Source organism: Salvia hispanica, chromosome 1 (assembly GCF_023119035.1).
Source record: "Salvia hispanica cultivar TCC Black 2014 chromosome 1, UniMelb_Shisp_WGS_1.0, whole genome shotgun sequence".
In the NCBI taxonomy this organism is placed as follows: Eukaryota; Viridiplantae; Streptophyta; class Magnoliopsida; order Lamiales; family Lamiaceae; genus Salvia; species Salvia hispanica.
Genome location: NC_062965.1, coordinates 29420149 through 29445615, shown reverse-complemented (window position 1 = coordinate 29445615; position 25467 = coordinate 29420149). Strand labels below are relative to the sequence as shown.

Here is a 25467-nt window from a genome sequence, read left to right as displayed (position 1 = left end):
TCCAGGTTACGGACATATCTTTTGAAGATAAGTCCATTACCAAATATTCCTACATCTATCTCTCGATTTTCCCTAGCTTGCGGATGTATGCTTGTCCAGCCTTTCATTATTGGGAATGTACGAGAAACTGAACGTTTGGCTTGTAAAACTCTATCTATGTAGCAGAGCTGCATATAAAATCCATAACAATAACAATTACTAGCTATATCAACTACTCATACAACCTAATGTAATTATGTTCACTGTTAATAATCTGTAATGTGAAATGTAAAAAATACCATGAGCAAAGGAAGTGGTCCTGCAAAAGCATTCTTCTTTTTCTTTGACCAATTTTCCTTTGCAAACTTGAGCATTGTATGAATACCAGTTGACATTTCTAATATTGTCCAGATCATCAACTATTTCCCCAATCTTAGACTTGATTGTTCCACATGTTGATGGCTCAATCAATGTTGCTTCTAATAGTACCAAGAACAATCTCTTGATCCTTATCCCTCCTTGACAATATGCTAATATAAGTTCTTCAACGGCTTTATGGCTAACGTTTCCTCCTTTTTTTATTTGACAATCTTTTCCTAACTCTCTCATGAAAGCTGCATTACTTTTACAGATATATCTGGAATAACTAATCCTACCTCTCGGAAATCCGTATACCAGCTCCACATCGTCTTCTGTGATATTAACACTCCTCCCATTATTAAGCTTTATCTTGCACTGTTTTTCATCAAAACTCTTCACCAATTCGAATGCCATAAAGCTAGGAATGTACTCTATGTTGAAATGCAAAACATTCCCAAAACCCAACTCCTACACAACATTAACCTGTGCCTCATTCATTTTTCTCATGGTTTCAATAAAAAACAACGTCTTCCTTTTGATTAGAAGCCGTTTAGAAAAGTAATTACTTTTCTTATTCTGTTCCTTAACCTCCGTGTGCTTGTCATTCCGTTTTTTGCTTCTAATCTCAGAAGCAATTAATTGTTTCCGGTCATTTCTTCTTTTGCTTCTAATCTCAGATATAGTTAACTCGTTCTTATCAATTGCTGTGCTTCTTTTTCGCTTTGATGTGTTCTTTTTTTTCTGGATTAAAATCAAGTACAATAAAAATGTCAACAATACAGTAATATCATGTCAAAATTCATAGCAACTACAACCCTACATATGGCAAGTGCAGTCATACGCTTTTTAATATAAATAATACCGTGTCAACAGAACATATACGGTTTATAGCAATCATATGACTATATTGACAGCCATTCAAACAAGCATATATTATGTCAATAATTATTGTATAAAATGTCAATACCACTATGTCAACAAAATGTCAACAATATAGTAATATCATGTCAAAATTTATAGCAACTACAAGCATGCATATGACAAGTGCAGTCATACCCTGTTGATATATATAATATAATACTATGTAATCCTCTCACACTTCACATATGAATTCATCTTTGTGTATACAGAACATATCTATTTTTTAGCAACCATATGACTATGTCAACTACAATTCAAATAAGCATACATTATGTTAATAATTATTGTATAAAATGTCAATACCAATATGTCAACAGACATCTTCTAATGTCAATAATCATAAAAATTTAAATATATAGTACTTAACTGCAAGAATATTTTTCTGCTGTTTAAAAAAAGCATAAGTCGAACTCATCAGAAAATTAAATAATGAAATCTAAAAATAAAATCTTTTGAATAATCAAAATGTGTTTTAAAAAACTAAAATTGAAGTCATACAATTAAAAAAAGAATGAAATCTTTAACCTGAATGAGTCGTTTCATTGCTTTTTGTTGATTTGGTGGACCTCCATTTCTGATGTCGTTTTTCCAGGAACGGTCGACGATCCAACTGAATCACTTGTGTTTTTTTGTCCGGTTGACATTCCTAATACTCTTAATCGATTTAGAAATCTAGAAAAGAGATGAAGTCGAGTAGATGAAGGGTTTGTATATGAGAGAGTAGTCGAAATTTTTTGAGCGGTAATCTATTTGTGAGAGAGTAGATGGTAGAGAAATATTTATTGCTACGCTTTTTTGTGAGTTAGCGAAATAGTTTGTAGAGTAGAGGATTTTGAATTAATTTTTTTTTCCTCCATTTTATTAGAAAAAAAGGCAGTTGACATTGTTAACATTTGAAAAAAAGGCAGTTGACATGACAATTATTTAGTTATTGACATTACATACAGTTTATTTATATTTTCATTTTTGTTTTTGACACTTAATTTGCTTTATATTGACATGTATTGTATGACCATAATTCATGAATATGTTCCAAATATTGAGTTTTCTGAAATTTTATATGCAGCCTATTGACAAGCTGTTGACATTTGATAATTAAGGTATGGACAAAATGTTGAGTTTTGATATGGAAACTATTAACATGTATTTTATGATAATGATGCCAGTACATGTTTTAAATTAAAAAAATAAGAAAAATAGTTGTATATTTTTTTTAGTTACAAGAATTGTTTTTGAGCTGTTGACATTTAATTTAAGTTGTTGACATTTCTATTTAAGTTGCTATACTGATTTGATAGTTGATATATTATTACAGAATGCATAGTTTAAAAACCACATTTGATAATTGTATTACACATCCATCTAAAAAACATGATAACATCAAATATTCAAACCACTCTTTGTTCAAATCAGAATATAACAGTTTTTTACTTATTGCGTCTACAACTAAACCATTCCTTGTATTTGTTCTGTAACGCAGACAATCTTTGCTTGTTTGCATTCATCCAGATGTTAGCATTGCGTATCATATCCATACACTTCTTGTTGCTCTCTGATGTAAGCATGGCTTCGCAATATCTTCCTCTGAGTACCTGTAGAATCTTCATGTCACATGGAGAAAAGCCGACATTCCAATCCCTTCCCTTGCTGCCAAAGTATGTCCCCATATGTCTCATCATATAAACATCGTTGTCTTCTTTATTGGTGTTTGTGGCCCAATCTAAAGCAAAAACTTTGTATGGTGTAACACCCCGACTTTTTCTACCTTTTTATTTGTCATCGAAAGACATCGTTTGTGCACCTGAAAAATTTCTACGTTTATTTCTTTTTTCGAGAAAAGGATTCTACATTTTGCGCCAAAATAATTATTCTTTCCAAGACCAATTATTCATATAAATTAAAGTCTTTTGAGAAGGCCTATATACCAAATTCTTTTTTCCAATTATGCAGTCAAATAGTTGGTAAAATATATCTCAACTCCCTTCCCACGACTCTTCACCCATCTTCCCCTTTTATCTGAAAAATCTCCAACCAAAATTAAATCAAATCTTTGAGATATATATATAGATATATTTTCCCAACTATAGTATAAATAGTCCATGTTTCACGTTCTTCCACAACTAAAAATCTGAGAGAGAACCACCAATCTACTGCAGTTTTTCTACCCTTTCACAAAGTTGAGAAGAAATAGTTTGGAGAGAAGAAACCGAGAGTTGAGGGAAAAAAAACAGCGACGAGGCGGTGCTGCTCAAGTGTCACGAATGGCAGCAATCGGGCACCGAGCAGCAGGGGCTCATGGCGGAATCACGAGCATCGGCACATAGTGACAGCACTGGCCATGGCGGCAGCTATCGGCTCGACGGAGAGACTGCGGCGCTGTAAAATCAGAAAGAGGAGATGAAGGTAGAAGCAAGACGGAGAGAGTAGACGACGGAGGAGAGAAACAAGTGAAAGGGGGAGGAAGATTTGAGATTGCAGGCGTTAGCAAATTGAGAGATGGGAGTTCACGTAAGGAGATGGATTGGAGTACTTGGTATGAGCCAAATTAATTAAATGAAGATTGGGCCGGAGTATACTAAACCAATAGGTGACTTCATGCACGCTTTTCGAGAATGAAACGTAAAGAAGAATTAAGAAGCTAAATGAACGAGGTGGGCTTTCTTTTTAAATAAGGGCAATGCCCTAAGTATATTTTTATGTGAAAATGAATATTTGTCATGCCGTGTTTTGTTTTATCTATGGAACCTATCTGCTGTGGCTTTTGCCATCTATGGATAATCGAATTCGGGTCTGACTAGGGAGTGAGTCCCTACTCAGGCTAGTGTACACCAATGGGGATCGTGAGCCGTCTTTTGGGTCGGCCGGTCTAGTGACTTGGAATGTGGCCACATTCCTTGTCATCAATGGATCAGATATGGTAGACATCTATGGGAAAATGGTTGATCAACCGACTTTTACGATGGAAATGATTTTAGTGTCTTGGGTATTTTTAAAAGTTAAAACCCCGAGTTCACTCATTGGTGGCATGATAAATACTTTTTATAAAATGTTTTCGGCATGAGTCCACTGAGTGCATCAAGTACTCAGCCCTGCATTTCTTCTTAAAAAAATGTGCAGGTTGAGCTGTGACGAGCGCGGTGGGTGTTGAGCATAAAAGTGAAGAAGATGTTTATCAAATGTTAGGAATATGTTGTGTCTTCATACATGACATTATTCTACTCTCGAATGCTTCCGCTAAATAGTATTTCTTTTCAGTTCAAGTATTGTTGAGATAATATTCATTCTGAGTTGTTGATTGTTGAAGTGATACTCTGATTTTTATTCGAGCTATTTCCTATTATTTCGAGCTATTTCCTATTATTTTGAGCTATGGTCGAGTTGTGTTGTTTTCCCTTTTCTTCCCCGCTTCTTTAGTCCTCCATTGGTCACGATTCACCGTGTTTTCTATCCTTAGAAAATGCGGGCGTGACAAAGGAGACTTCTTTACATTTTTTGATAGATCTGTCATGTTATTCTCTATAAAGTATGCCTCAAACATATCTTTCTGCAAATATATAAACAACTAAATTAAAATTTTCATACAAAGCATATTAGCAAGATACATAAATTATGTCAACAAAAATCTAAACATACTGTTAGTTATATTTAAAAAAGCATACCAGTATTGCAACATCAAAACTATACTTTTCCAAGGGATTCTTGTCTCTAGGTGGTTTGGCACTATCAATTATCTCAATTTTGTTCATCTTCATCCAGAATACCACAAGATAGTAATAGCCACTTTTAAAAACAGGGAAGAAGACCTGTATTGTATGATCGATAAAATTAGAGAAAAGAATTTGACAACTTCTGTCCAAAATTATGTAGGTGAAACTGTGAGATCTTTGTACAAAAATAAATTTGTTACCAAATCAATCTTTCTCCAATCGAAATCTTCTATTGTTCTAATCTCCTGTTCAATTCGCGACACAAAGTTGTTCTTCGATTGTAATGGATCCCAATGAGGCTGCCGATTTGTTATATTCAAATACTGCATTTAACAATTTTTGTTAGTGAAAGTTGTCATCCAAATAGGTGACACAGAAATTTAGATTACTCACGCATGGGGATGTTGTCAGAAACAGTCGTGGAGGTGACGATTCTGCCCTTTCACTTTCCTTGTAGTTCAGGTGCGCTGTCCATAAATCAATTACACCTATATTGATTTCTGAATGGGGTTTCAGAGATGAAAACACTCCTTTGCTTGCCCAAACAAAGCCATTAGTGTAGACACATGAATCACTGAAATGAAAGCGTGGAGACAACATTTAAATATCATTCATAAATTATGTCAACTGCATGGAAATATAAAAGTATTGTATAGATTATTCAAAGAATTACATTATGCATACTCATTTGTTCTTTCAGTTTCTACTATGTAATAGTACATATCTCTTTCATCTGGGTTCAGGGTTGTTTTCATATGCACGACTCGTATTTCAAATGGTGAACGTAGCACTGGGCTAGGACGCATTTCAGCACGAGTCTGTCTCTCTCTAGCTTCAGCCAGTGGAATCTCAGAGATCGGAACAGGGTTCGGGTTCTGTTGTCAGTGAATTTAATGTTACTTGCAATTACAAATCATGTCAACTATATTACACTAACCGTGTCAATAACTAATATTATTATGTCAACTACGACATATCATGTCAACTGCACAGACAAGTTATGTAAACTAATCTACATGCTTTGACAACTACACATACAAGCCATTTTAACAACTATTACAAGCAATGTTAACAATAATTCATTCATTTTTTAAAGAATAATAAGGTTAATTTTAATTTTTTTACCTGGTAAACAGTCATTCTTCTGTCCGTGTTTTCAGGAGTTTTTTCTTTTTCCTCATGCATCTTCTCTTTCCATTTATGTTCTTGTTTTTTTATGTTCGATTCAGGAGGGGTGTCATCCAGTGTTTCAATACCCTCTCTCATCATATACTCAACAATTGAGCATGTAGCTGCATCCTCCATGTCTTCCTGAAATTCCATTTTATACCATGTCAATTATATTTTTATCTATGTCAACTACGATATCCACAATGTCAATAACTAATATAAAATTATATACAAAGCTTCAAAAGTTTAATATAATCATTATAAATTGTATCTGTTCATTTATGATATCAACAATAGCGTTTGTTGCCTTGATTGCTTCTTCATTGTTGCTGATTTCAACGTCTCTACATGCTTTTGATAATATATGCAAGGCATTTTGTGTTCTTAAGTCTATATCAGATTCATCTTTTGCTTGAATTTCGAACTCACTTCTCCTGTTCTCAAATCCTATAATTGATGCTTGAATATTGACATGTCAAGGAGATTCATTTATTGGTGATGGCTTATTAGCTTCAACTTCTACTTGAATTTCCAACTCACTTCTCCTGTTTTCAAATACTATAAGTGATGATTGATTATTGACGTGTCCATGAGATTCAGTTGTTGGTGATGCTCTATCAGCTTCAACTTCATCTTGCATTTCCAACTCACTTCCTTTGTTCTCAGATCCTAAAACTGATGCTTGAGTGTTGACATGTCCAGGATATTCAGTTGTTGGTGATGCCTTATCAGCTTCAACTTCTACTTGAATTTCCAACCCACTTCCTTTGTTCTCAGATCCTAAAACTGATGCTTGAGTGTTGACATGCTCTGAAGCATTGACTTCTTGTTGTTGGAGAGATGGGGATGCTGTCTGTGGAGATCCTAGTACGGCTGTCAAGATAGGAGAGTTTGATTCATTATCACCATCACACATCATGTTCTCCTTGCTTTGTTCATCTTCTTCAACAGTCTGTCTGACCTCTTCAGGATTATCAACTGGTGATGTACGTAAATTTTCTCTATTTCTTTCTTCTAAAGCCTGTTAAAAAATTAGTTCAACAATGTTACTTTCTAAACTATAGGAGTAATCCAGTGTCAACTAAGAGAAACATATATTAACAAAATGATGTATTAATCTCAATATAGGTTGATTATGTGCTTACTTTATCGAAGAAATCTCTCAATCTGAAAGTTGGAAATTCATTCAAATCTTCAAGTGTTTCATTTTCTTTTACAGCATTCAGTATTGAGTCAAACACTACTTTTCAATTATCAACAGCAACATTGTTGTCTATATGAAATGACCGGGACAAATGCAGGAAAGTGTCACTCACAGATACAACCGGAGATTTTTGGCTTCCAATTGCGCTTCTAGCAATATCACAAACAAATCCGAATAAATCATTATTCTTGATCTTTGAAGAAGCTTCTTTGAGGACTCTAACAAGATTGGTCCTGCCATCATTTATCTGATTGATGTATTTTACTACATTTTTCACCATATCTGATGGGAGTATGTTATGAGAAGAAGACCCCACTCCAATGTCATCTACATCAATACTTTGTTCTTCATTCCCTTCCTGCTGCTCCTCATTTCGAATGTATCTCTTCTTTATATGTCATAAACCAAAAACTCCTGCACTGATCTCTCTATCTTCTCTGGCCTGAAGATGCTCACTTTTCCATCATTTCATTAATGGAAATGTTCGAGGAACAGGACGCTTGTTGAAAGGCTGCAGGTTTTCCCTCGGTCAACGTATGTAATTGGGAGTGTATCCAACTGATCAGGAAGAGATTCCCGACCCAGCTGAGTCGTTGGTACGACAACCGGGACCTGGTTTCAAACAAGTTTCCTCAACCCACTTCTACTGATTAGTATAGTGGAGGTAAGGGTCGAATCCCACAAGGATGGACACGTTCGGATAACTGCGGTGACTTTCCTGGGTGTTTTTGGTTAGCTTCCACGCTTGGGTTGAGATTTTACCTAGGCAAGAAATAAAGGTGGTACTCTACTGACTAGTAGGCTTGAAAATAACAGACATGTGGTGGTGTTCGTGAAAATAAGGGACAAGGTGTCTCAGAGGTATATGAAAAGTAGACAGTTACTAAAAGAGGAAATTTAGACAACAAGGGTATATCTGGTGGCTGGTTGGCTCTCTGACAGGTCTGGACATTACAATTGAAAAGTAGGGAACAAAAGCAAAAGTAACTTAAAAGTAAAGTGGTCCAAACTAAAGTTGATTTTGACGTTTTCTTCTTCACCAAGTATTAACAGAAATCATATACACACAAACACCATAACTAAACTCAGATTCATAACTTCAAACTCAAGATCCATTGATTAAAATGCTCAAACTTAAAATGAACGGTGAAACTGCAGTTTTACTTCTACTGACTAACATGCAAGGTGGTGATCACAGCGCAGAACAGAAAACTCATGCACGAAAATTAGAATGGAAACATGACTACAACTTCAGATCAACAATTCCAGATAAGAAAACACTTAGAAATTAAAAGCAACGACTAGATCTAACTTTCCTAGGAAAAATGAAGCAAACTCTAACCAAAGAGACATTCGGAATAGAAATTTCATAGTTAAAACGTTTGGATCTTCACCAAGTATTTCAAAAGGCAACAAAGATAGATGTTAGCGCAGATCCAACGAAGAAAGCGAATAAAGATTAGACTAGAAAGCAAAATAACGATTGTTTTGCCACTCCTGGCGGTGATAATGCTATACTACTGCGACAAACTGGCTGGAACGGTAGATTGATGACTTCTCCGGCAGACTCTTGGACGTCAAGTGACCATAGCTGTGGCGAGGAACGAGAGATTGGATAATGCTGAAGGACTGATCTTCTAGAGAGAATTCTACTAAGTGTGTATGAGAACCGAGAACTTGGAACTCCCAACCGAACTCTCTTTTCTCTCTCCAAGTGGCTTCTTTTATAGGGAGGCTTGCCCTTACTTTTAGGGTAGACTTCCTTCAGACTTTGACATTTCTACCCTTGTTAATGATTATCCCAGCTATCCTTCTTCTCCATCTCGAGCCTTTTCTCTGGCATGCATCCTGGTCAGTATTGCACCCTTCTAGCGCCCTTTTCACTTGCGTCACCTGAATCGTCTCCTACTGATTTGGATCCCTTAATCCTGCACACTTGAGCAACTGTTTTGCAGATAATACATGCATTTCACGACATACTGACCAGTAACCAAGGCTTAGAATACGACTTATCACTTGTCTTGTGTAACTCTGTCTAAGTAGCAGAGCTGCATATGTTAAAAAATGCATGTCAATTACTATTATGTCGTGTCAACTCAATACACAAGCCACTTAAATAATTAATACAACTTATGTCAACCATAGTACAAGCTATATCAACTACACACACAACCTAATGTAATCATGTTAATAATCAGTAATGCAAAATATAAAACATACCATAAGGAAGGGAAGTGGTCCAACAAAGGCATTCTTCTCTGTGATTGACCAATTTTGCTTTACAAATTTGAGCACAGATATTACATACGAACACCAATTTACATTTCTAACGTTATCCAGATCATCAATTATCTCTCTAATCTTAGATTTTATCATTCCACATGTTGATTGCTCAATCAATGTTGATTCTAGTAATACCAAGAACATTCTCTTAAACTGCTTTCCTCCTTAAAGATCTTTCAACATAACATTTTCAACATCGTTATGGTTCACACTTCCTGCTTTCGTACCACATTTCTCTGCTATCTCCCTCATGAAAGCTGCATTACTTTTACACTTATCTTTGGAGTAAGTAATGTCACCTCTTGGAAATCCATATACAAGCTCCACATCCTCTTCAGTGATATGAATTTTTTTACCATTACTAAGCTTTATCTTGCACTTATTCTCTTCAAAAAATTTTAATAATGTTAATGCTAATCTGCTAGGAATGTAATCAATTTTGAAATGCAGGACACTCTCGAAACCCAACTCCTTTACGGAATTAATCTGTTCCTCATTCAGTCTGCTTATTGCATCAACGAAATACATTGGCTTCCTTTTCACTAGAAGCCTTTGAGATAGATTTTCAGCAATAACAATCTGTTTTCCATCCTCTAAACTTTTCTTTTGCTTTTTCTTAATAATAATTAACTCTTTCTGAGATACTAAGGTACTTCTTTTTCGCTTGGATGTTCTTCTGTTTTCTGATTTAAAATCAAACACAATAAATCTATGTCATTTATACAAAGTATCATGACAATAACAAGTGTACTCTGTTGACATCAAGTGCGTGTATATTACTAAAATTATTTTATTAGATATACCAAGGACAATTAATAGAATTTCAGGAATTAAGTATGCTCTGTCATTAACAAGTGTTTCCCATATATAGTTAGAACAATTATATTATTACTATTATGTCAATAGTTAAAGTTTATAATGTTGACATAACCTGTTGATTATTTTATAAAGTTTATGGCAAGTATACTCTGTTTACATAAATATGACTATGTCAACTATTATTTAAACAAGCTTAGAATATGTCAATAGCTATTGACATACTACTACAACCATACATATGTTTTCTACAACCATCCTAACAGCCATTGAATCAAGCATACCCTATGTTAATAGTTGTTGACATACTACTACAGCCACTCTAACAAGCATACAATATGTCAATATTATTATGTCAATACCTATTCAAACAACCATACACTACTGTCAACAGTATATTATTATAGCAATGTCAATAGCTAGTATATAAAATGTGAATAATCTTAAAAATTTAAACAAATCCTTAACTAGAAGGTGAAGCTTGTTCTTTTCCATTTTTTGCAGCAGCATTTTTCGTTGCCATCTCTTCCGATTCTACCATCGCAAATCAACAAAAAAATTCAGCAAGTATCGAATTCATAAAAAACGAAATCCAGATGTTTTTTAAAACACCAAAATCAAAGCAATATACTTAAAATTTGAATCAATTTCTTAACCTGAAGAAGTGGCTTCATGCATCCATTATTTGGAATGCTGTTTCTTAGCTTCAATCGATATTTCAACCGATTCTTTCTGATTTTCCTCTTCATTCGTCATTAAAAACTCTATTTGAATGTTTACGGTTTGAATTTTGAAGATCAGCGAGATTTTGCAGATTTTGAAGGGATTCGAATTGTATGAATTGTATGAAGATTTGAAGATTTTTGAAGAGAGATTTTAGAGAGATTTTTAGAAATTGGTTTGAAATCAGTTTTGATGTTTTACCTTTTTTCATTAATGAAATTACAATTTTACCCCCTTGTTGACATAATGTTGTATTTGTTGACATTTTGTTTTAGCTTGTGGATTAGTGGCCCATATTGCATCTCATTTCTCAATTTAGCTAAATAATCTCAACCTAACAAGACCCTATATATATATATATATATATATATATATATATATATAGACGAATAATCAGCTGCCATGTGGCATTCATAAAAAATTCGCAAGGGTAAATTTACGCGGACTGCAATATCCAATACACTAGACTGCAATTTTTCTCGTCTACAATATCCAATACGCTAGACTGCAATCTATAGATTGCAGTGTAACGTTTATACTATTGCAGTCTAACGTTTATAATATTGTAGTCTAGCGTGGTGTCACAATGTCACTTTAAGAGGTGTTGTCATTTTAACGCACCCCTATATATATGACCCGAAGGTCCATTGCCATTGTATGTATGACCAGTAGGTCCCATTGCCATTGTATACATATATATGACCCGAAGGTCCATTGCTATTGTATATATGACCCGTAGGTCACGTTGCCATTGTATACATATATATGACCCGAAGGTCCATTGTTATTGTATATGTGACCCTTAGGTCCATTGACATTGTATATATGACCCGTAGGTCTATTGCCATTGATATCAGACCCAGGACAAAACTGTCACAGATAATAATTAATTAACTACATAACATATCCTCCTTCCGTTCCAAGATAAGCGACTCAAATTCTTTTTTGGAACGTCCCAAGATAAGTGAACTATTTCCTTTTTGGCATTCTCTCTTTTACTTTATTCACTTTCCACTTTCCTAACAAAACTTCATTTCCTTAAATCCCATGTCGAAAAGTTTGTTCTCATTTATCTTGGGACGAAGGAAGTATAAAATTGTTAATGTGACACACCTGTTTACACCAAATATATTGGTCAGACGTATGATTTCCCTTCCCCTTCACCATTCTTCGTATCTTCTTTCAATTTTTCCTCATTTCTTTTATTTTCTTTTTCTTCATACTCTGCCATTTTCTTTATTTCTATTTCTTGGAGACAATTTCTACTGCCCCCAAAGACCTCTCGTCCGTTGTATGCATATATATATATATGGATAGTACTTTAACATATTAAACTTAGCTATTAGATTTAGCCTTGATGGATCACCAAAATACACGCGTAGGGATGCTTAGTTGTTCTGTACTTTCTCCGTTTCGCCATAGTTGAAGCGAAACTTTTCGGCACGGAGTTTTAGAAATGAATATTGAGTGTGTTAAATAAATAGATAAAAAAGTAAGAGAGAGTAAAAAGTAGAAAGAATAAAGTAAAAAGTGAATAAAGTAGAGAAAATAAAGTAAGAGAGAGTAAAGTAAGAAAGAGAAAAAAGTTACCTATAAGGAAATGACTCAACTATGAAGAAACTTCCCGAAATGTTAAAATGACTCAACTATAGTGAAACGGAGGGAGTACTAAATTACTCCACGTGTATGCATTAAAATATTACTATCGTACATGTATATTTATAATATGACTAATAAAATTTGCACGACCACTAATAAAATTTCGTATATTACGTACACGTATTAATTGATAGTTGATTAGGTAGTTATCTATTTTTATGCATTTGGAGCATGAAATATTTTATTCCTACATATGGAATTTATTTGTAAACACTGACTATACTTTTATCTACCTTCTTGATAATTTTCAAGCTCTATACTATTATAAATACTTATTATTGTTAGAATTATTTTCTATTTTAATTTTATACTCCCCATGTTACAATTCTTCACCCCTTTTATAGAGAACAAAATATAATGGGTCATGAATGTTACAATTCTTCACCTCTTTAAAAATTTTGTCCTCAAAATTCATTTTCTCTTATAAACTAGTGTATCTAATACATATTTCCTTGTGAATAGTTGTATTTTTCTTTCGGAGTTACTCATGGCTTATACTCATATCTTTGGCATTTATGTAAATGTCATACGGAAACTCTGCCTCATACTTTGACAATCTTTTTACTTTATAAAATCATAGAATTCTTAAAACTCAATATACTTCGTTCCAAAACAAGATCTCATACTTTGACAATCTTTTTACTTTATAAAATCATAGAATTCTTAAAACTCAATATACTTCGTTCCAAAACAAGATCTCTCCAAACATCACATTCTTTTTAAGAGAATGACTTTCTCAAGTTTAAGGCTTAATACAAGTACACACGCTATATGCAAGTTCACGTGGTACATCTTTTGATCAACAACTTATGACTGATTACAAAACTTTGTATTTACACTTGATGGTCTAAGATAATAACACATATACCTGATTAACATATATTCATACTTATAGTCCAATACTTTTTTAATATTCTTTCTTCTTATATGCTTACTATAACTCTTAGTTTACTTACAAAACTGGCTACACTTATCATTGATACATTACTTCTTGCTCCACCAAGCAATATTTAATTATTTCCATGTGATACCACAGTTAAGCAAAAGATTATAATGTAAACATTGATGCACGAGAGCTAACCCTTCTCTCCTCGTGGCACACACTAGACATTTCTAACATGTCAAATGCAAGTATAACTTATGGCTGGCATATTTCATATTATATGCACGAATGCAATCCAGATTATATCCCTGCTCTGATATCACTTAAACTGTTACATCCCAACCCTTTTAATGAAAATATTTATTAAAATAAAATACGATTTAAAGTAAAGAAATCACATATTAATCATTTCTCCATCTAAAATACTATAATTATAAAATCCATCATTTTTTTAAAAAATATGTTCATTAAAAGGGCTGGGGTGTTACAAAACTACCTTAAATCAAAGAAAGAGGTTTATAGAAAAGATATGAGTTCTGGAAACATATATGTGTGAGATTTTTAATTCATAAAATATAATTTGGTGTCTGATGATGATTATCTAATTAATACAATAACAATGCAGAAAGGTAGTAGTAATTAATCAAGCTTCTAAATGGGGAAAGGTTAATTTGTCCAACAACAGAAACATAATAGGGAAAGCTAATGTAAATCACAAGTAATAAAAAAACAAATTGTTCACCTCACTCAATACAAGATTACTTGATGCTTATTAACAATAATTAGTAACTAAAATTTACATAACCATTGGCCCTAATAATGAAACCCTCGACCAATAGTTAATCACTTAATTATTACTAATTTAAATATAAAAATAGTTTATTTAACAAGTTAATGCACGGCTTTCATCAAAATGGCAAATTAAAGAGTTTCAGCAAAGATATCAACCTTTTATCTTTTAATCAACAGCAAATAGTAATTCGTAATTTATTTTGACAGTAACGATATACTCCCTCCGTCCCCGATCAAGAGTCACACTTTTCCATTTCGGTCCGTCCTCAATTAAGAGTCACACTTCATTTTTACCATAAATGGTAGATAGGTCCCACATTCCACTAACTCAATTCACTCACATTTTATTATAAAACTAATATAAAAAAATGGGTCTCACATTCCACTAACTTTTTCAACCAACTTTTCTTTACATTTCTTAAAACCCGTGCCCGGTCAAAGTGTGACTCCTAATCGGGGACGGAGGGAGTAGTAGTTAATAAGTACATTCAAAGTTGCAACTTAAAAAGACTAAAATTAAGAGCATCCCCATCCCAAATCCGGGCAGCAAGTCCCCTCCACGTCATCATTCCCCTAGATTTAAGTCTCAGGCCACAACTCCATTAACCACGCAGGCCACAATTCGGGCCACAACTATTATTTTGCACTATTCACATCTATACAACCTATTTTACTCGTAAAATAGAATACGTTGAACAATTAAACCGGAAAAATTCATTGTTCAGTCGAAAAATAGAAAATTGCAAATTCTAGAAAAAGAAAATTACAAATCCTAAAAAAAGAAAATTACAAATCCTAGAAAAAAGAACTACTTTTTTTTCATTTGTGCGCGAAGGTATTCGATCATCTCACTGTGCAACCCGAGGTCGTACTCCGACATTGTCGAGGTATCCCATGATGTCAACTCCGTCAGCTGGCCCATCCGCAACGTAATACTCATATCCGACATAGAGTCTGATATCTTATCCAGGGAAGGATTGGGTGGCGGCAGCGGCATAGCGGAGTAGCTCGCAGTTGCCTTCCCCTTTGCTTTCCTCTTTGCTGCCTTTGATCCCATCGGACGGCTTTGAGGTGGACCTCCTTCGCTCGAAGAAGTCGTCGACTGTCACGTTGAGGTGGACCTCCTTCGCTCGAAGAGTAGTGTTCGGCGGCGGAAACTTTGGTTCTCTTCGCCGCTGCTTCTGCCCCACCGGTGTACTTCGGGTTCTTCTCGACAAGCTTCCAAACGTCGAAGTACTTGAAGTGCTTCTTCCCGTCAGCGAAGTAATCTGCCTTGGCCTTCTCCACAAGATCTATCTCGTTGTGCCCGTTCGGCCACATCCAGACTACGTTAGTCCACTTGCCATTCCACTTGTTCATCTCCGCCTGGACCTGACCCCAATGCTTGTGTAGCTTCACGTAGGTACGCTCGAACGAGCAGTAAGGTCGACCAGCGTTGTACTTCTCTGCAATCCGCTGCCAGAACAATTTGATGCTTTGCTGGTTGCCGACTGATAAGACTAATTTCATGCATTGGTTATGGGATTAAATTATGTAATTTCCCGGGTCTAACAAGGTTTTGTAAGCCAGGTGTGTAGAGAAAATGCCAGATCCAGGAAGAAGGAGAAAATCGCCTGGAGAAGGGAGCTGGCAGAGAAAGTGAGCAGAATAGAGAAGGAGTTTACCAGACGAAGGAATATCTGAGAAAAGGGCAGAATGGGGATTACAAGGAAGAATCTAGAAGCTCCACTCCTTATAAATAAGAGCACGCCGCTTACATAAAGATCTTCATCTATCATCTTTTAACTCTCAGCTCATCTTTCTCACTCTCTACACACACACTTTAGGGCATCCACAATGGGACGCCCTAAGCGACGCCCTATGCACCACCACGTCAGCATTTTATCCTCCTCCTATTCCACCTGCAGTGGGGCGTACTATAGCCCGCCTTAAGCGACGCCCTAAGCATTTTATCTATTATTTGAATATTTAAATACTTAAAAATTTGGAAAAATAACTTCATTTCATTAAAATTCAAACATTAAAATACGAAATAAAAAAACTACAATTTCTCAATGGCGGCGGTTGCGGTTCCAAACTTCTTCAATCATGTCGGTCATGAGCTGAGTATGGTCTTGTTGGTTGCGCATTGAGGCCTGTCGCTGTAGAACCACAATGAAACTAATCGGTAATCCTCAAGTGACATGCGAGGTCGCCTTGCTGGAGCTAGATCCGGCTTCATCATCCACCCAATCGGTGACATGTCCATGTTCTTGTTCGACTATCATGTTATGCATGATGATGCACGCATACAATACGTCGGCGATGACTTCCTTGTACCAGAAATGCGCCGGACCTTTCACGAATGCCCACTGCGATTGGAGCACCCCAAAAGCCCGCTCCACATCCTTCCACGCGGATGCTCCCTAGCATCCGGCTTCTAGGATCATCGTCGGGTGGCTGCCCTTGTAGCCGCTAGTAAATTGGCCTCTCCAGGCCGTCGGGCAGTTCTTCCACTGCCAGTGCATACAGTCGATGCTCCCTAGCATCCTAGGGAAGCCATCCACCGTCTCGTGCATCCGCATCAGGCTCTGGCCATCATCAGCAGTCGGGCGTCGCAAATATGTGTCGCCAAAAGCCTCCACAACTAACTTACAAAAAGTCTTGAGAAATTCGCGGCCAGTTTTCTCCCCGACGTGGAGGTACTCGTCGAACATATCCGTTGTTGTGCCGTAGGCCAACTGGCGGATCGCAACCGTGCACTTCTGCAACGGCGTAAGTCCGGGTCTAGCGATCCCGTCTTCCCGATACTGGAAGTACTCATCACGTCCCTCCAACGTGTGCACAATGCGGAGAAAAAGATCTCGGCTCATTCTAAAACGTCGGTGAAAAACATTCGGGCCCCACCTTGGATTCTCGGCAAAATAATCTGCGAACAGACGTTCGCGCGCTACGTCATGCTCGTGGGGGACAAACGTCCGACGTTGTATCGGGCGAGGGACCCGCGCCTCCGCCGCGCCGCCGCCTGCTCTCGCTGCATTTGTGCCAAGCATTCCTCCTTGGCTTCATTAACGGCATTGAACAAGGCTCGAGTCAAGGCCCATCCGCAGCCTTCCGATGTACTCAAATTGTAGTCGTCGGGATTCATTTTTGAGACGATAAGAGAGAATAATTGAAGAGAAATTGAAGAGAAACTGAAGAGATGTGAAATCGGGCGCGGACGATGGTTAACCCATCGTCCGCGATGCTGCAGCTGGCGGACGATGCATCGTCCGTCGCATCGTCCGCCCATTGCGGATGCCCTTAGGGGACAGAAATTGGGGGTACGGTTCAAAGTTTCATCGGAGTTGTGCAACACCGTCTCTACGGGAGGCGAAGATACAATCTATTTTCTGTTTTAAGTTTACGTTTCTGAATTTCCCGAGTCTTCGCTGTTCGAAGCTCGGCCGTATTTTGTTAAATTTCTGTTGAATCTGCACTTGATCAGCTATGGAAATTGTTGCTATGGTTTCATTTCATGTTATTACTTCCTTTTCTGTTTACTTTGGATGTTTTTCGCGATTGATCTGAGTTTTGAGTTGAATTGTGTGGAGATCGTAGTTGATTGTTTGAATTTGTGTGATCGGAGATGGGGATTGCTGTGGTTTGTCAAGGAAAGCTTGGATCCGGAGCAGATGAAGCGTCCAGTGTTTGGATCTGTTCTTTTCTGCATGGTTTTGATGTTTAGTTTCTGCTTTCGCATTTACCGCGTCTAGTAATAGTAGATCTGCTTAATTTCAGTAGTTAATCGTAGTTTAATGGTTTGATATAGCTTAATCTGTTCCGTTTCATAGCTTGCTCTGTTTTCCTCTGCATTTCGATCGTTAGAGAAGATTAAGTTAATTGTTGGTTAAGCCTTTAGTTAGTTATTTTGCAGCTTTTCATTTGTACCTTGCCAATTTGGGAAATGGTCCCCACGATTTGTCTTTCCTCTGCCTAGGTTAATTTTAGGAAGTTATTCACTAGGTCTGGTAATTGTTTTCGCTGGAGAGTGATCTTGAGTACGTCTTGTTTATCGGCATGCATGTTTATGTTATTCTTGCCTAGGTCTAGCTGTTAGAATAGAGCATTTCATTGTTAGGTTTGGTATACTGAAAAGCATGTTTCGAGTAAGTTTCGCGCGAATAGAATCTTGCTTGTATACGTAAAACTCTACAATCCACTTTTAACCCGATTCAGTATTATTCGAGCAGTCTCGCACGAATAGAATCACTATTATTATTACATTGTGTTTGCTTGTGCATTTATAAGATGTTTTACAAACATTTAAATGCATAAGAAGTAAACAAAGTCTAAGTCTTTTGCTTAGTAGACCGGTTGTGGGCGTCGTCCACTTTAAGGTAACACGGTCAGATCTATGCAATGCTTTGCAAAAGAAAAAGAAGAATTTCACTAGATAGGCTTTGGCTACCTATCGTGAAAGGTTGCAATGTCAGTCCGCATATTTCTAAGCCTTACTGAAATAAGATGACATTGGTGTGGTATAGCACTGAACGGATCTAACAGCAAGACGTGCCTTTATGCTATCTACTGAAAGACTAGGTCTTGATAAAATACTATTTCTTAATCTACATATGTTAGCATTGAGCATACGGTATTGATTATGCACTACTTTGACTTATCAAATGGTGCGGGTTTTTCGCAACCCAATAATCCTGATATATTGGGTAATGGTGATTAATATCTAGCGGTGCTAGGATTGCTATTATGTTGAAACGTGTGCAAGGTGAGTCTCGTTTGATAATGTCCTCAAGAGGAGCTCGAACAAGGTTTTATTATTCGTAAAACTGGCCAGTTGGAGTTTTATCGCTCTATGAATAATAAATAAATGTTTCATGCTAAGTCCACTCTTGAAATTAATAAGATATTAATTAATTAAGTCCATAGCAGACATTAATTAATTAATGGACATTTATATGTTAAGCGCGGGAAATAAATAATAAACAAAGTGGAAACCCGGATTACTTGTAATTTCGGATTTGGATGGGGAGAGTTCAATATTACTTCTGTAGTGGCTGCTCATAATATTCCAATATAAGCTTGCATTAAATTGTGGGTTCAATTTAATTAGTAAAAAAGCTAATTGGGCGAGCCCATATCCAAAACCTTCCATAGATCCCTGTCTGGGCCCAAAAGGAACTTAATATAAATAGGAGAATAAAGGAGAAAGAAATCATTCATTATTATTATTCATAATTTTCGTCCCCCTCTACCTAGAGGAGTTCAAATTTCTCTCCTAATTGGAGAAGGATTTCTTCTGTCTTCTTTATTTGAGTCCTAATATTTTGATAAGATCAGCCCACCCTGATATCGAGATACTTTCTTTGAGCATGAATTATTTGTGTTCTAGCATGCAATTATCTGTTTAACATGTGAATTGATTAATCGCATAATCGGTCAAATAGATCCTACGTCTGATTTATTTGTTTTCTAGAAGTCTTCTGCTGTGCAAGGGGCACTAAACCCCAACATTCATCTCCCCAATCTAGTAGTTAAATCTCAACCCCAAAAATGTGTGGCAGCAGCCAAAAACAGTGTCCAGGTCCTCTTGCATGTTTACTTACGCCTCCATCTCTATGGGATTCGATCCCTACTTCCTTATACTAATCCTTTTTAGTACAGTGGGTTGAAGGTTTTGAAAACAAGGAAAAGATCGTGTGCCCAAAGACCGAGGGTTTCAAGGATTCTCTGAGTTCCTAGACCCCATGATCTGGTGGATTCCCTGGATCTAAGAAATCTGATATTATTTACAAACACACGAACGCTTATTCAGGCTGTTTCACCGACCACAGTGTCCTCGGAGACGTCGACGAAGTTCTTGGCCAGCCACAGTGTCTCCTGCGGACTATAATTCTTCGGCCCCTCATCATCTGCATCCTTGCCCTTGCCCTTGCCCCTCCCTTGAGCGAGCTCCATATCACTGATCTCGTACTCATTAGTGCTAACTGGCGATTCCTGCTCCATGTTGGTAGGCAACCCGGGACTAGGCGTTGCATTTGGGTGGGGCGTCGGCGGCAATTGCCAGTTGTTGGAGTTGACAAAATCTTCCATCTTTCGTTGGTCGCTGTTAAACCAATCTATAGAAGCCGGAAATATTGGAATACAAGAGGATTGAACTTGAGTTTGAGTGGAAAAGTATTAAAATGGAGCAAAACAAGTGTATAAATAGGCAAACAATTTTTTTTAAAGAAAAATAGGGGACTTGCGGCCCGGCCCGCACAAAATTAACGTCGGGACGGGACGGGAGGCTTGCGGCACGGGCACCGCTAACGCCGGCCGAGACGGACCGCTGGTGCGGCCCAGGAACGCAACTGCGTCCTCGGGACCGTCCCAGGCCGTGACGCACCATCATCTAACACTGCTCTCGGGCCGGGACTCGCGTGTTGCGGCCCGGCCCCTCCGCGTTATGGATGCTCTTATGATGAATATTTATGTTACTTTATGAGATTGCCTCCATTCGAAGTGATCGACTGGGTAACGATATAGTAGTTAATAAGTACAGTAACGATATAGTAGTTAATTCTCGCCTACAACAGCTTCACTAGAGGGATACCTTCTCAATATGGAAACCTCTCCGGCCTTCATGCACTCGATCTTACCTATAACAGCCTTAACGGATCCATACCTAACACTTTCGGCAACCTCAAATCACTCATGTGGCTGATGCTGGCAAACAATTCCCTCTCCGGCGAGATTCCACCGCAGCTGAGAAACTGCAGCAGCTTGCTATGGCTGAATCTCGCTGAAGGACCTACTAGACACACTAGTAGATGGGGGTAGTCACTGTGTGCACAGAAAGAAAATAACAGGTTTCCTAGGTCCAGCAAATCCGCTAGATTACACGGTCTAGGAACTCGTTGGTCGTCGGAAAATCCTGGTCGTCGGACACACAGAGCACTCCTTCAAAAACCCTCAACCACTTTACTAAAACCTAGCACATGGAAGTAGGGATCGATCCCACAGAGATGGATGCGTAATAATCTTGCTTAAGGATTTGGGGATTGTTTTTGGGTTGGCTGCTGCCACGCATTTTTTTGGGTTGAGGAAATTTAACTTGACTTGGGATTTAAACTGCTACGCTAACAGCTAGATCTAGGCGAAACAACAAAGCAAGCACGGAAACTAAACCGAACAATCACTGGATCTAACAAACTACTCTATATACCTAGATCTGGGTAACAAACTGACGGTGGGGACCATAACTGAAAAAGCAGAGTACGGACGAAAAGCTGGAAAAACAACTAACTAAGGTACTAACTAACAACGACATCATCTTCTCCAACCAATTTGCGTAAAAACTCAGAAGAAAACAGCATGAGCGAAATCGGAACAGATCAGACTGGATTTAAACAATTTTGATGAGTAACAATTAAGAACTAAACAGATCTACGGATGCTAGACGAAGTAAAACAGATAGCAAGCGGAAAACTCAAAATCCATGCATAACTCGACTTCCCCTGTTCAGATCCAACCTCGAACTCTAAATCCACTCCGGATCCAAGCATCCGACACAAACTCCAGCCCAAAGAAACATTTCATAACTTCCGATTTAACCAACAATCTCCGATCAACAACAACACCGCAGATCTACAACCAAATTCCCAAATCGAGCACCAAAACAGCAAAAATAGAGATCAACATGTAACTTGCCGAAATAAAACTCTCAATGGCAGGATCAACGTAAATCAACTTGAAATAACACAAATAATACGAAAACTAACAGAAGTGCATAGATAATCAGTAACATCAACAGCCCAATCGACTTCCAAAAGTGAAGTTCGAACGAAAAGAGTGCAAAAACAAAATGAAAATAAAGAGATTGTATCTTCGCCCTCACGCGGACGGTGTTACGACTGAAATTTCTGAAGAATTAACCCCCTTGGAACCAAAACTACCCCAGATCTCCCATTTCCCAAGTGTGTGTTGTGTGTGAGCTAAGAGTGAGCGAAAAGAGTGATATCTTGTGTGTTGCATGCTCCTCTACTTATAGGCATTGAAGTGGGGCCCAGCGAGGTACAGATAGACTTTGTTGCCGTCAGCTATTGACTCCCTTCTTCAAGCCTTCTTTTTCCTTGGATTCTGCTCATTTCCACTTCATTCCTTTGCTAGACTATTTCCTCCAGCATCTCCTGGATCTAGCGATTCTGTCACACACCTGGCTTAGAAACCGTGTTAGATCCAACAAAATGTAATGTTTTTCACTATATAACCGATGCATGAAATTAGCCTTATCAAACTACTCACACTTAAACCATACTTGTCCTCAAGTATAAAGACAAGAAAAGAATAAGGCGAATTTCAAGCAAGGTTATATCCTGACCGACTCTTTAGACTCTAGACAGACTCCTAGACCTAGACACAATTTGAAACTAAAAACACTTAAAGAAAAACATACAAACACATAAACACGTAACACATATGCATGAGCTAGCTTCAACCTTTAGGCAACCGTCCCCACAAGATTAAGGTCAATCCAACAGGCTGCACTCCTCCAAATAGACCCTTTCCCTTCTTCTACCTAGCCAATCTGTCAGTTCGTCAAGATAGCCTTTTACTTACCCAATTGTTGGATTCACTCGATCACTCATTCCTCACCAGGGATGTTAGGATCGATTCTCTCTTAAGTCATTGCCACACCACTGAAGCGTCGGGTTATGAGAGTTCCTCCTTTTCCTGGGTCAGGTTTGTATTCTAGAGAGAGAACGGAAGTAGAGAGAAAGGAGAGTAAATTCGGTTTTTTTCATCAATTTGGGATTATTGGAGAGAGAGAAGCGACGGTTGCTTTTCTGATGAAAGGATGGTGCGGTTGCAGGCATGATGTAAGCAACCGTACAACTCCCATAAATATCGGCAGATTTTGAAATTCAAATTATCTCCATCCCTCCTTGACCTCCTCCTCCAAGCTTTCCTTGACTTCTTCCTTCAGATTCTTCTCTAGTTGATTTCCCTGACCATGACCCTAAAAAAAACTGAAGGTTCCAGACTCCCAAGTCAAGGTTAGAGTATAAAGCATTGGTTTCCTTCGGAGTCTGGTGCTTCGAAAATATTTTTGAATTTTCTTTAGTTTGAAAAACAATTAAATTATTTACACATTTCTTTAGAGTATTCCCGAGATTCCCTGGTTCAGTTCGTATTTTCAAAAAATGTCAACCTACTTCCTGACCCAGGAATTCATCGAGAATACCTCCTCGTCCGTCTAGGCGATAGTAGAGAGTGTGTGTAGTGGAACTTCGTCCACCACACACAACTCGGAATTATCCCTATAGACTTTCACTCTATGACCATTGACAAGAAAAGGGACAGAGTTAGAAGCACTTCCCTGGATCTCCACTGCTCCGTTTGTGCGGATGCCGACCATGGTATATGGGCTGATCCATTTAGACTTCAATTTCCCTGGCATTAGCTTGAGCCGGGATTGGAAAAGGAGCACCTTCTGTCCCACATGAAGTTCCTTGACACGGAGATTCTTGTCATGCCATAACTTCGTTCTTTCTTTGTACCACATGGCAGACTCAAAAGACTTCAGCCTAAGTTCCTCCAGTTCTTGTAATTGTAGCTTCCTCTCTTCTTCGCAAGCTATAGGTTTCATGTTCAACTCTTTCACTGCCCAGTACGCCTTGTGTTCAATACCCACAGATAAGTGGCACATCTTGCCAAACACAAGCCTGTAGGGCGACATTCCAATAGGCGTTTTGAAGGCAGTTCTGTAGGCCCACAATGCGTCACCGAGCCTCTTGCTCCAGTCCTTCCTTGACGGATTAACTGTCTTCTCCAATATTGCCTTGATCTCGCGGTTCGAAATCTCCGCTTGGCCATTAGACTGAGGGAGGTACGGAGTCGACACTCTATGGTGGACTCCATATTTCTTCATTAGAGCCTCGATGGTGCGATTACAGAAATGAGTTCCCTGATCTGAGACGATGGACCGAGGAACTCCATATCTGTTGAAAATATTGGCCTTCAAAAATTTTGCCACCTCCTTTGATTCACATGTTGTGGTGGGCTTAGCTTCTATCCACTTAGATCCATAGTCTACTGCAACCAATATATAAGTATTCCCACAGGATGATGGGAATGGTCCCATAAAGTCCATTCCCCACACATCAAAAATTTCGCACACGATCACCGAGACCTGAGGCATCTCGTCCCTCCTTGAAATTCCCCTCGTCTGTTGGCACCTCTTGCAACATTGGCAAAACTCAAAGGCATCCCTATTTAACGTCGGCCAATAAAAACCGTTGTCCAGAATCTTCCTTGCTGTCTTCCTTGGTCCAAAGTGACCTCCAAATGCCAAAGTGTGGCAATGAATTAACACATCTTTTTATTCCCATTCGGGAATGCAGCGTCTGATCACTTGATCTGAGCACATTTTCCACAGGTAGGGGTCATCCCAAAAGTAATATTTGGCTTCGCTTTTAATCTTCATCCTCTGGGCCCGGGAAACTTCGTCTGGACTTGGCACCTCTCCCGTGACCAAGTAGTTGGCTAAATCAGCAAACCACGGTTCTGTGTTCAGTGCGCGCTTCCCTTTATCCAATTCCCCTGGACCGGTTAAAGCCAAAACTGCTTCCCAGTTAATTGGCCTAGGAAATTTCTCCAGAAAGTACAAATACTCCTCGGGGAAGGCATCGGGTATGGCCTCTTCTGTTTCCCCTTGATATATTCTGCTCAAGTGATCGGCTACTCTATTCTCCGTTCCTCTTTTGTCTCTTACTTCCCAATCAAACTCCTGCAAGAGTAACACCCAACGGATTAATCTTGGCTTAGACTCCTTCTTAGCCAGCAAGTACTTTATTGCTGCGTGATCCGTGAAGACTATAACCCTCGACCCAAGGAGATAGGGTCGGAATTCTTCAAACGAGTATACGACAGCCAATATTTCTTTCTCCATGGTGTCATAATTCTTCTGAGCCTGATTCAGCATCTTGGAAACATAGAAGATCACATAACTT

At 38.0% G+C, this 25467-nt stretch overlaps 1 protein-coding gene and 1 long non-coding RNA gene across 2 annotated transcripts; one reads left to right on the top strand and one right to left on the bottom strand.

The window, feature by feature from the left end:
• The first annotated feature begins 3520 nt into the window (after positions 1–3520).
• LOC125221076 lies at positions 3521–4577 on the top strand. The gene is made up of 2 exons (XR_007176367.1): positions 3521–3911; positions 4378–4577. It is a non-coding gene; the product is annotated as an uncharacterized LOC125221076 (long non-coding RNA).
• Positions 4578–16671: 12094 nt separating this feature from the next.
• LOC125193576 lies at positions 16672–17529 on the bottom strand. The gene is made up of 2 exons (XM_048091405.1): positions 17007–17529; positions 16672–16832 (listed from the first exon to the last, which is right to left on the bottom strand). The coding sequence occupies exons 1-2, from the start codon at positions 17527–17529 to the stop codon at positions 16672–16674; spliced, it is 684 nt and encodes a 227-aa protein (XP_047947362.1).
• Between the last annotated feature and the right edge of the window lie 7938 nt (positions 17530–25467).

Excerpts from the sequence above, each read along its gene's own strand:
- LOC125193576 (XM_048091405.1), bottom strand. The coding sequence starts at position 17,529 with ATGCTTGGCACAAATGCAGCGAGAGCAGGCGGCGGCGCGGCGGAGGCG. Across the intron at positions 16,833-17,006 it reads GATGCTAGGGAGCATCGACT|GTCCGGCGCATTTCTGGTAC; the intron begins GTATGCACTGGC and ends CATTCGTGAAAG.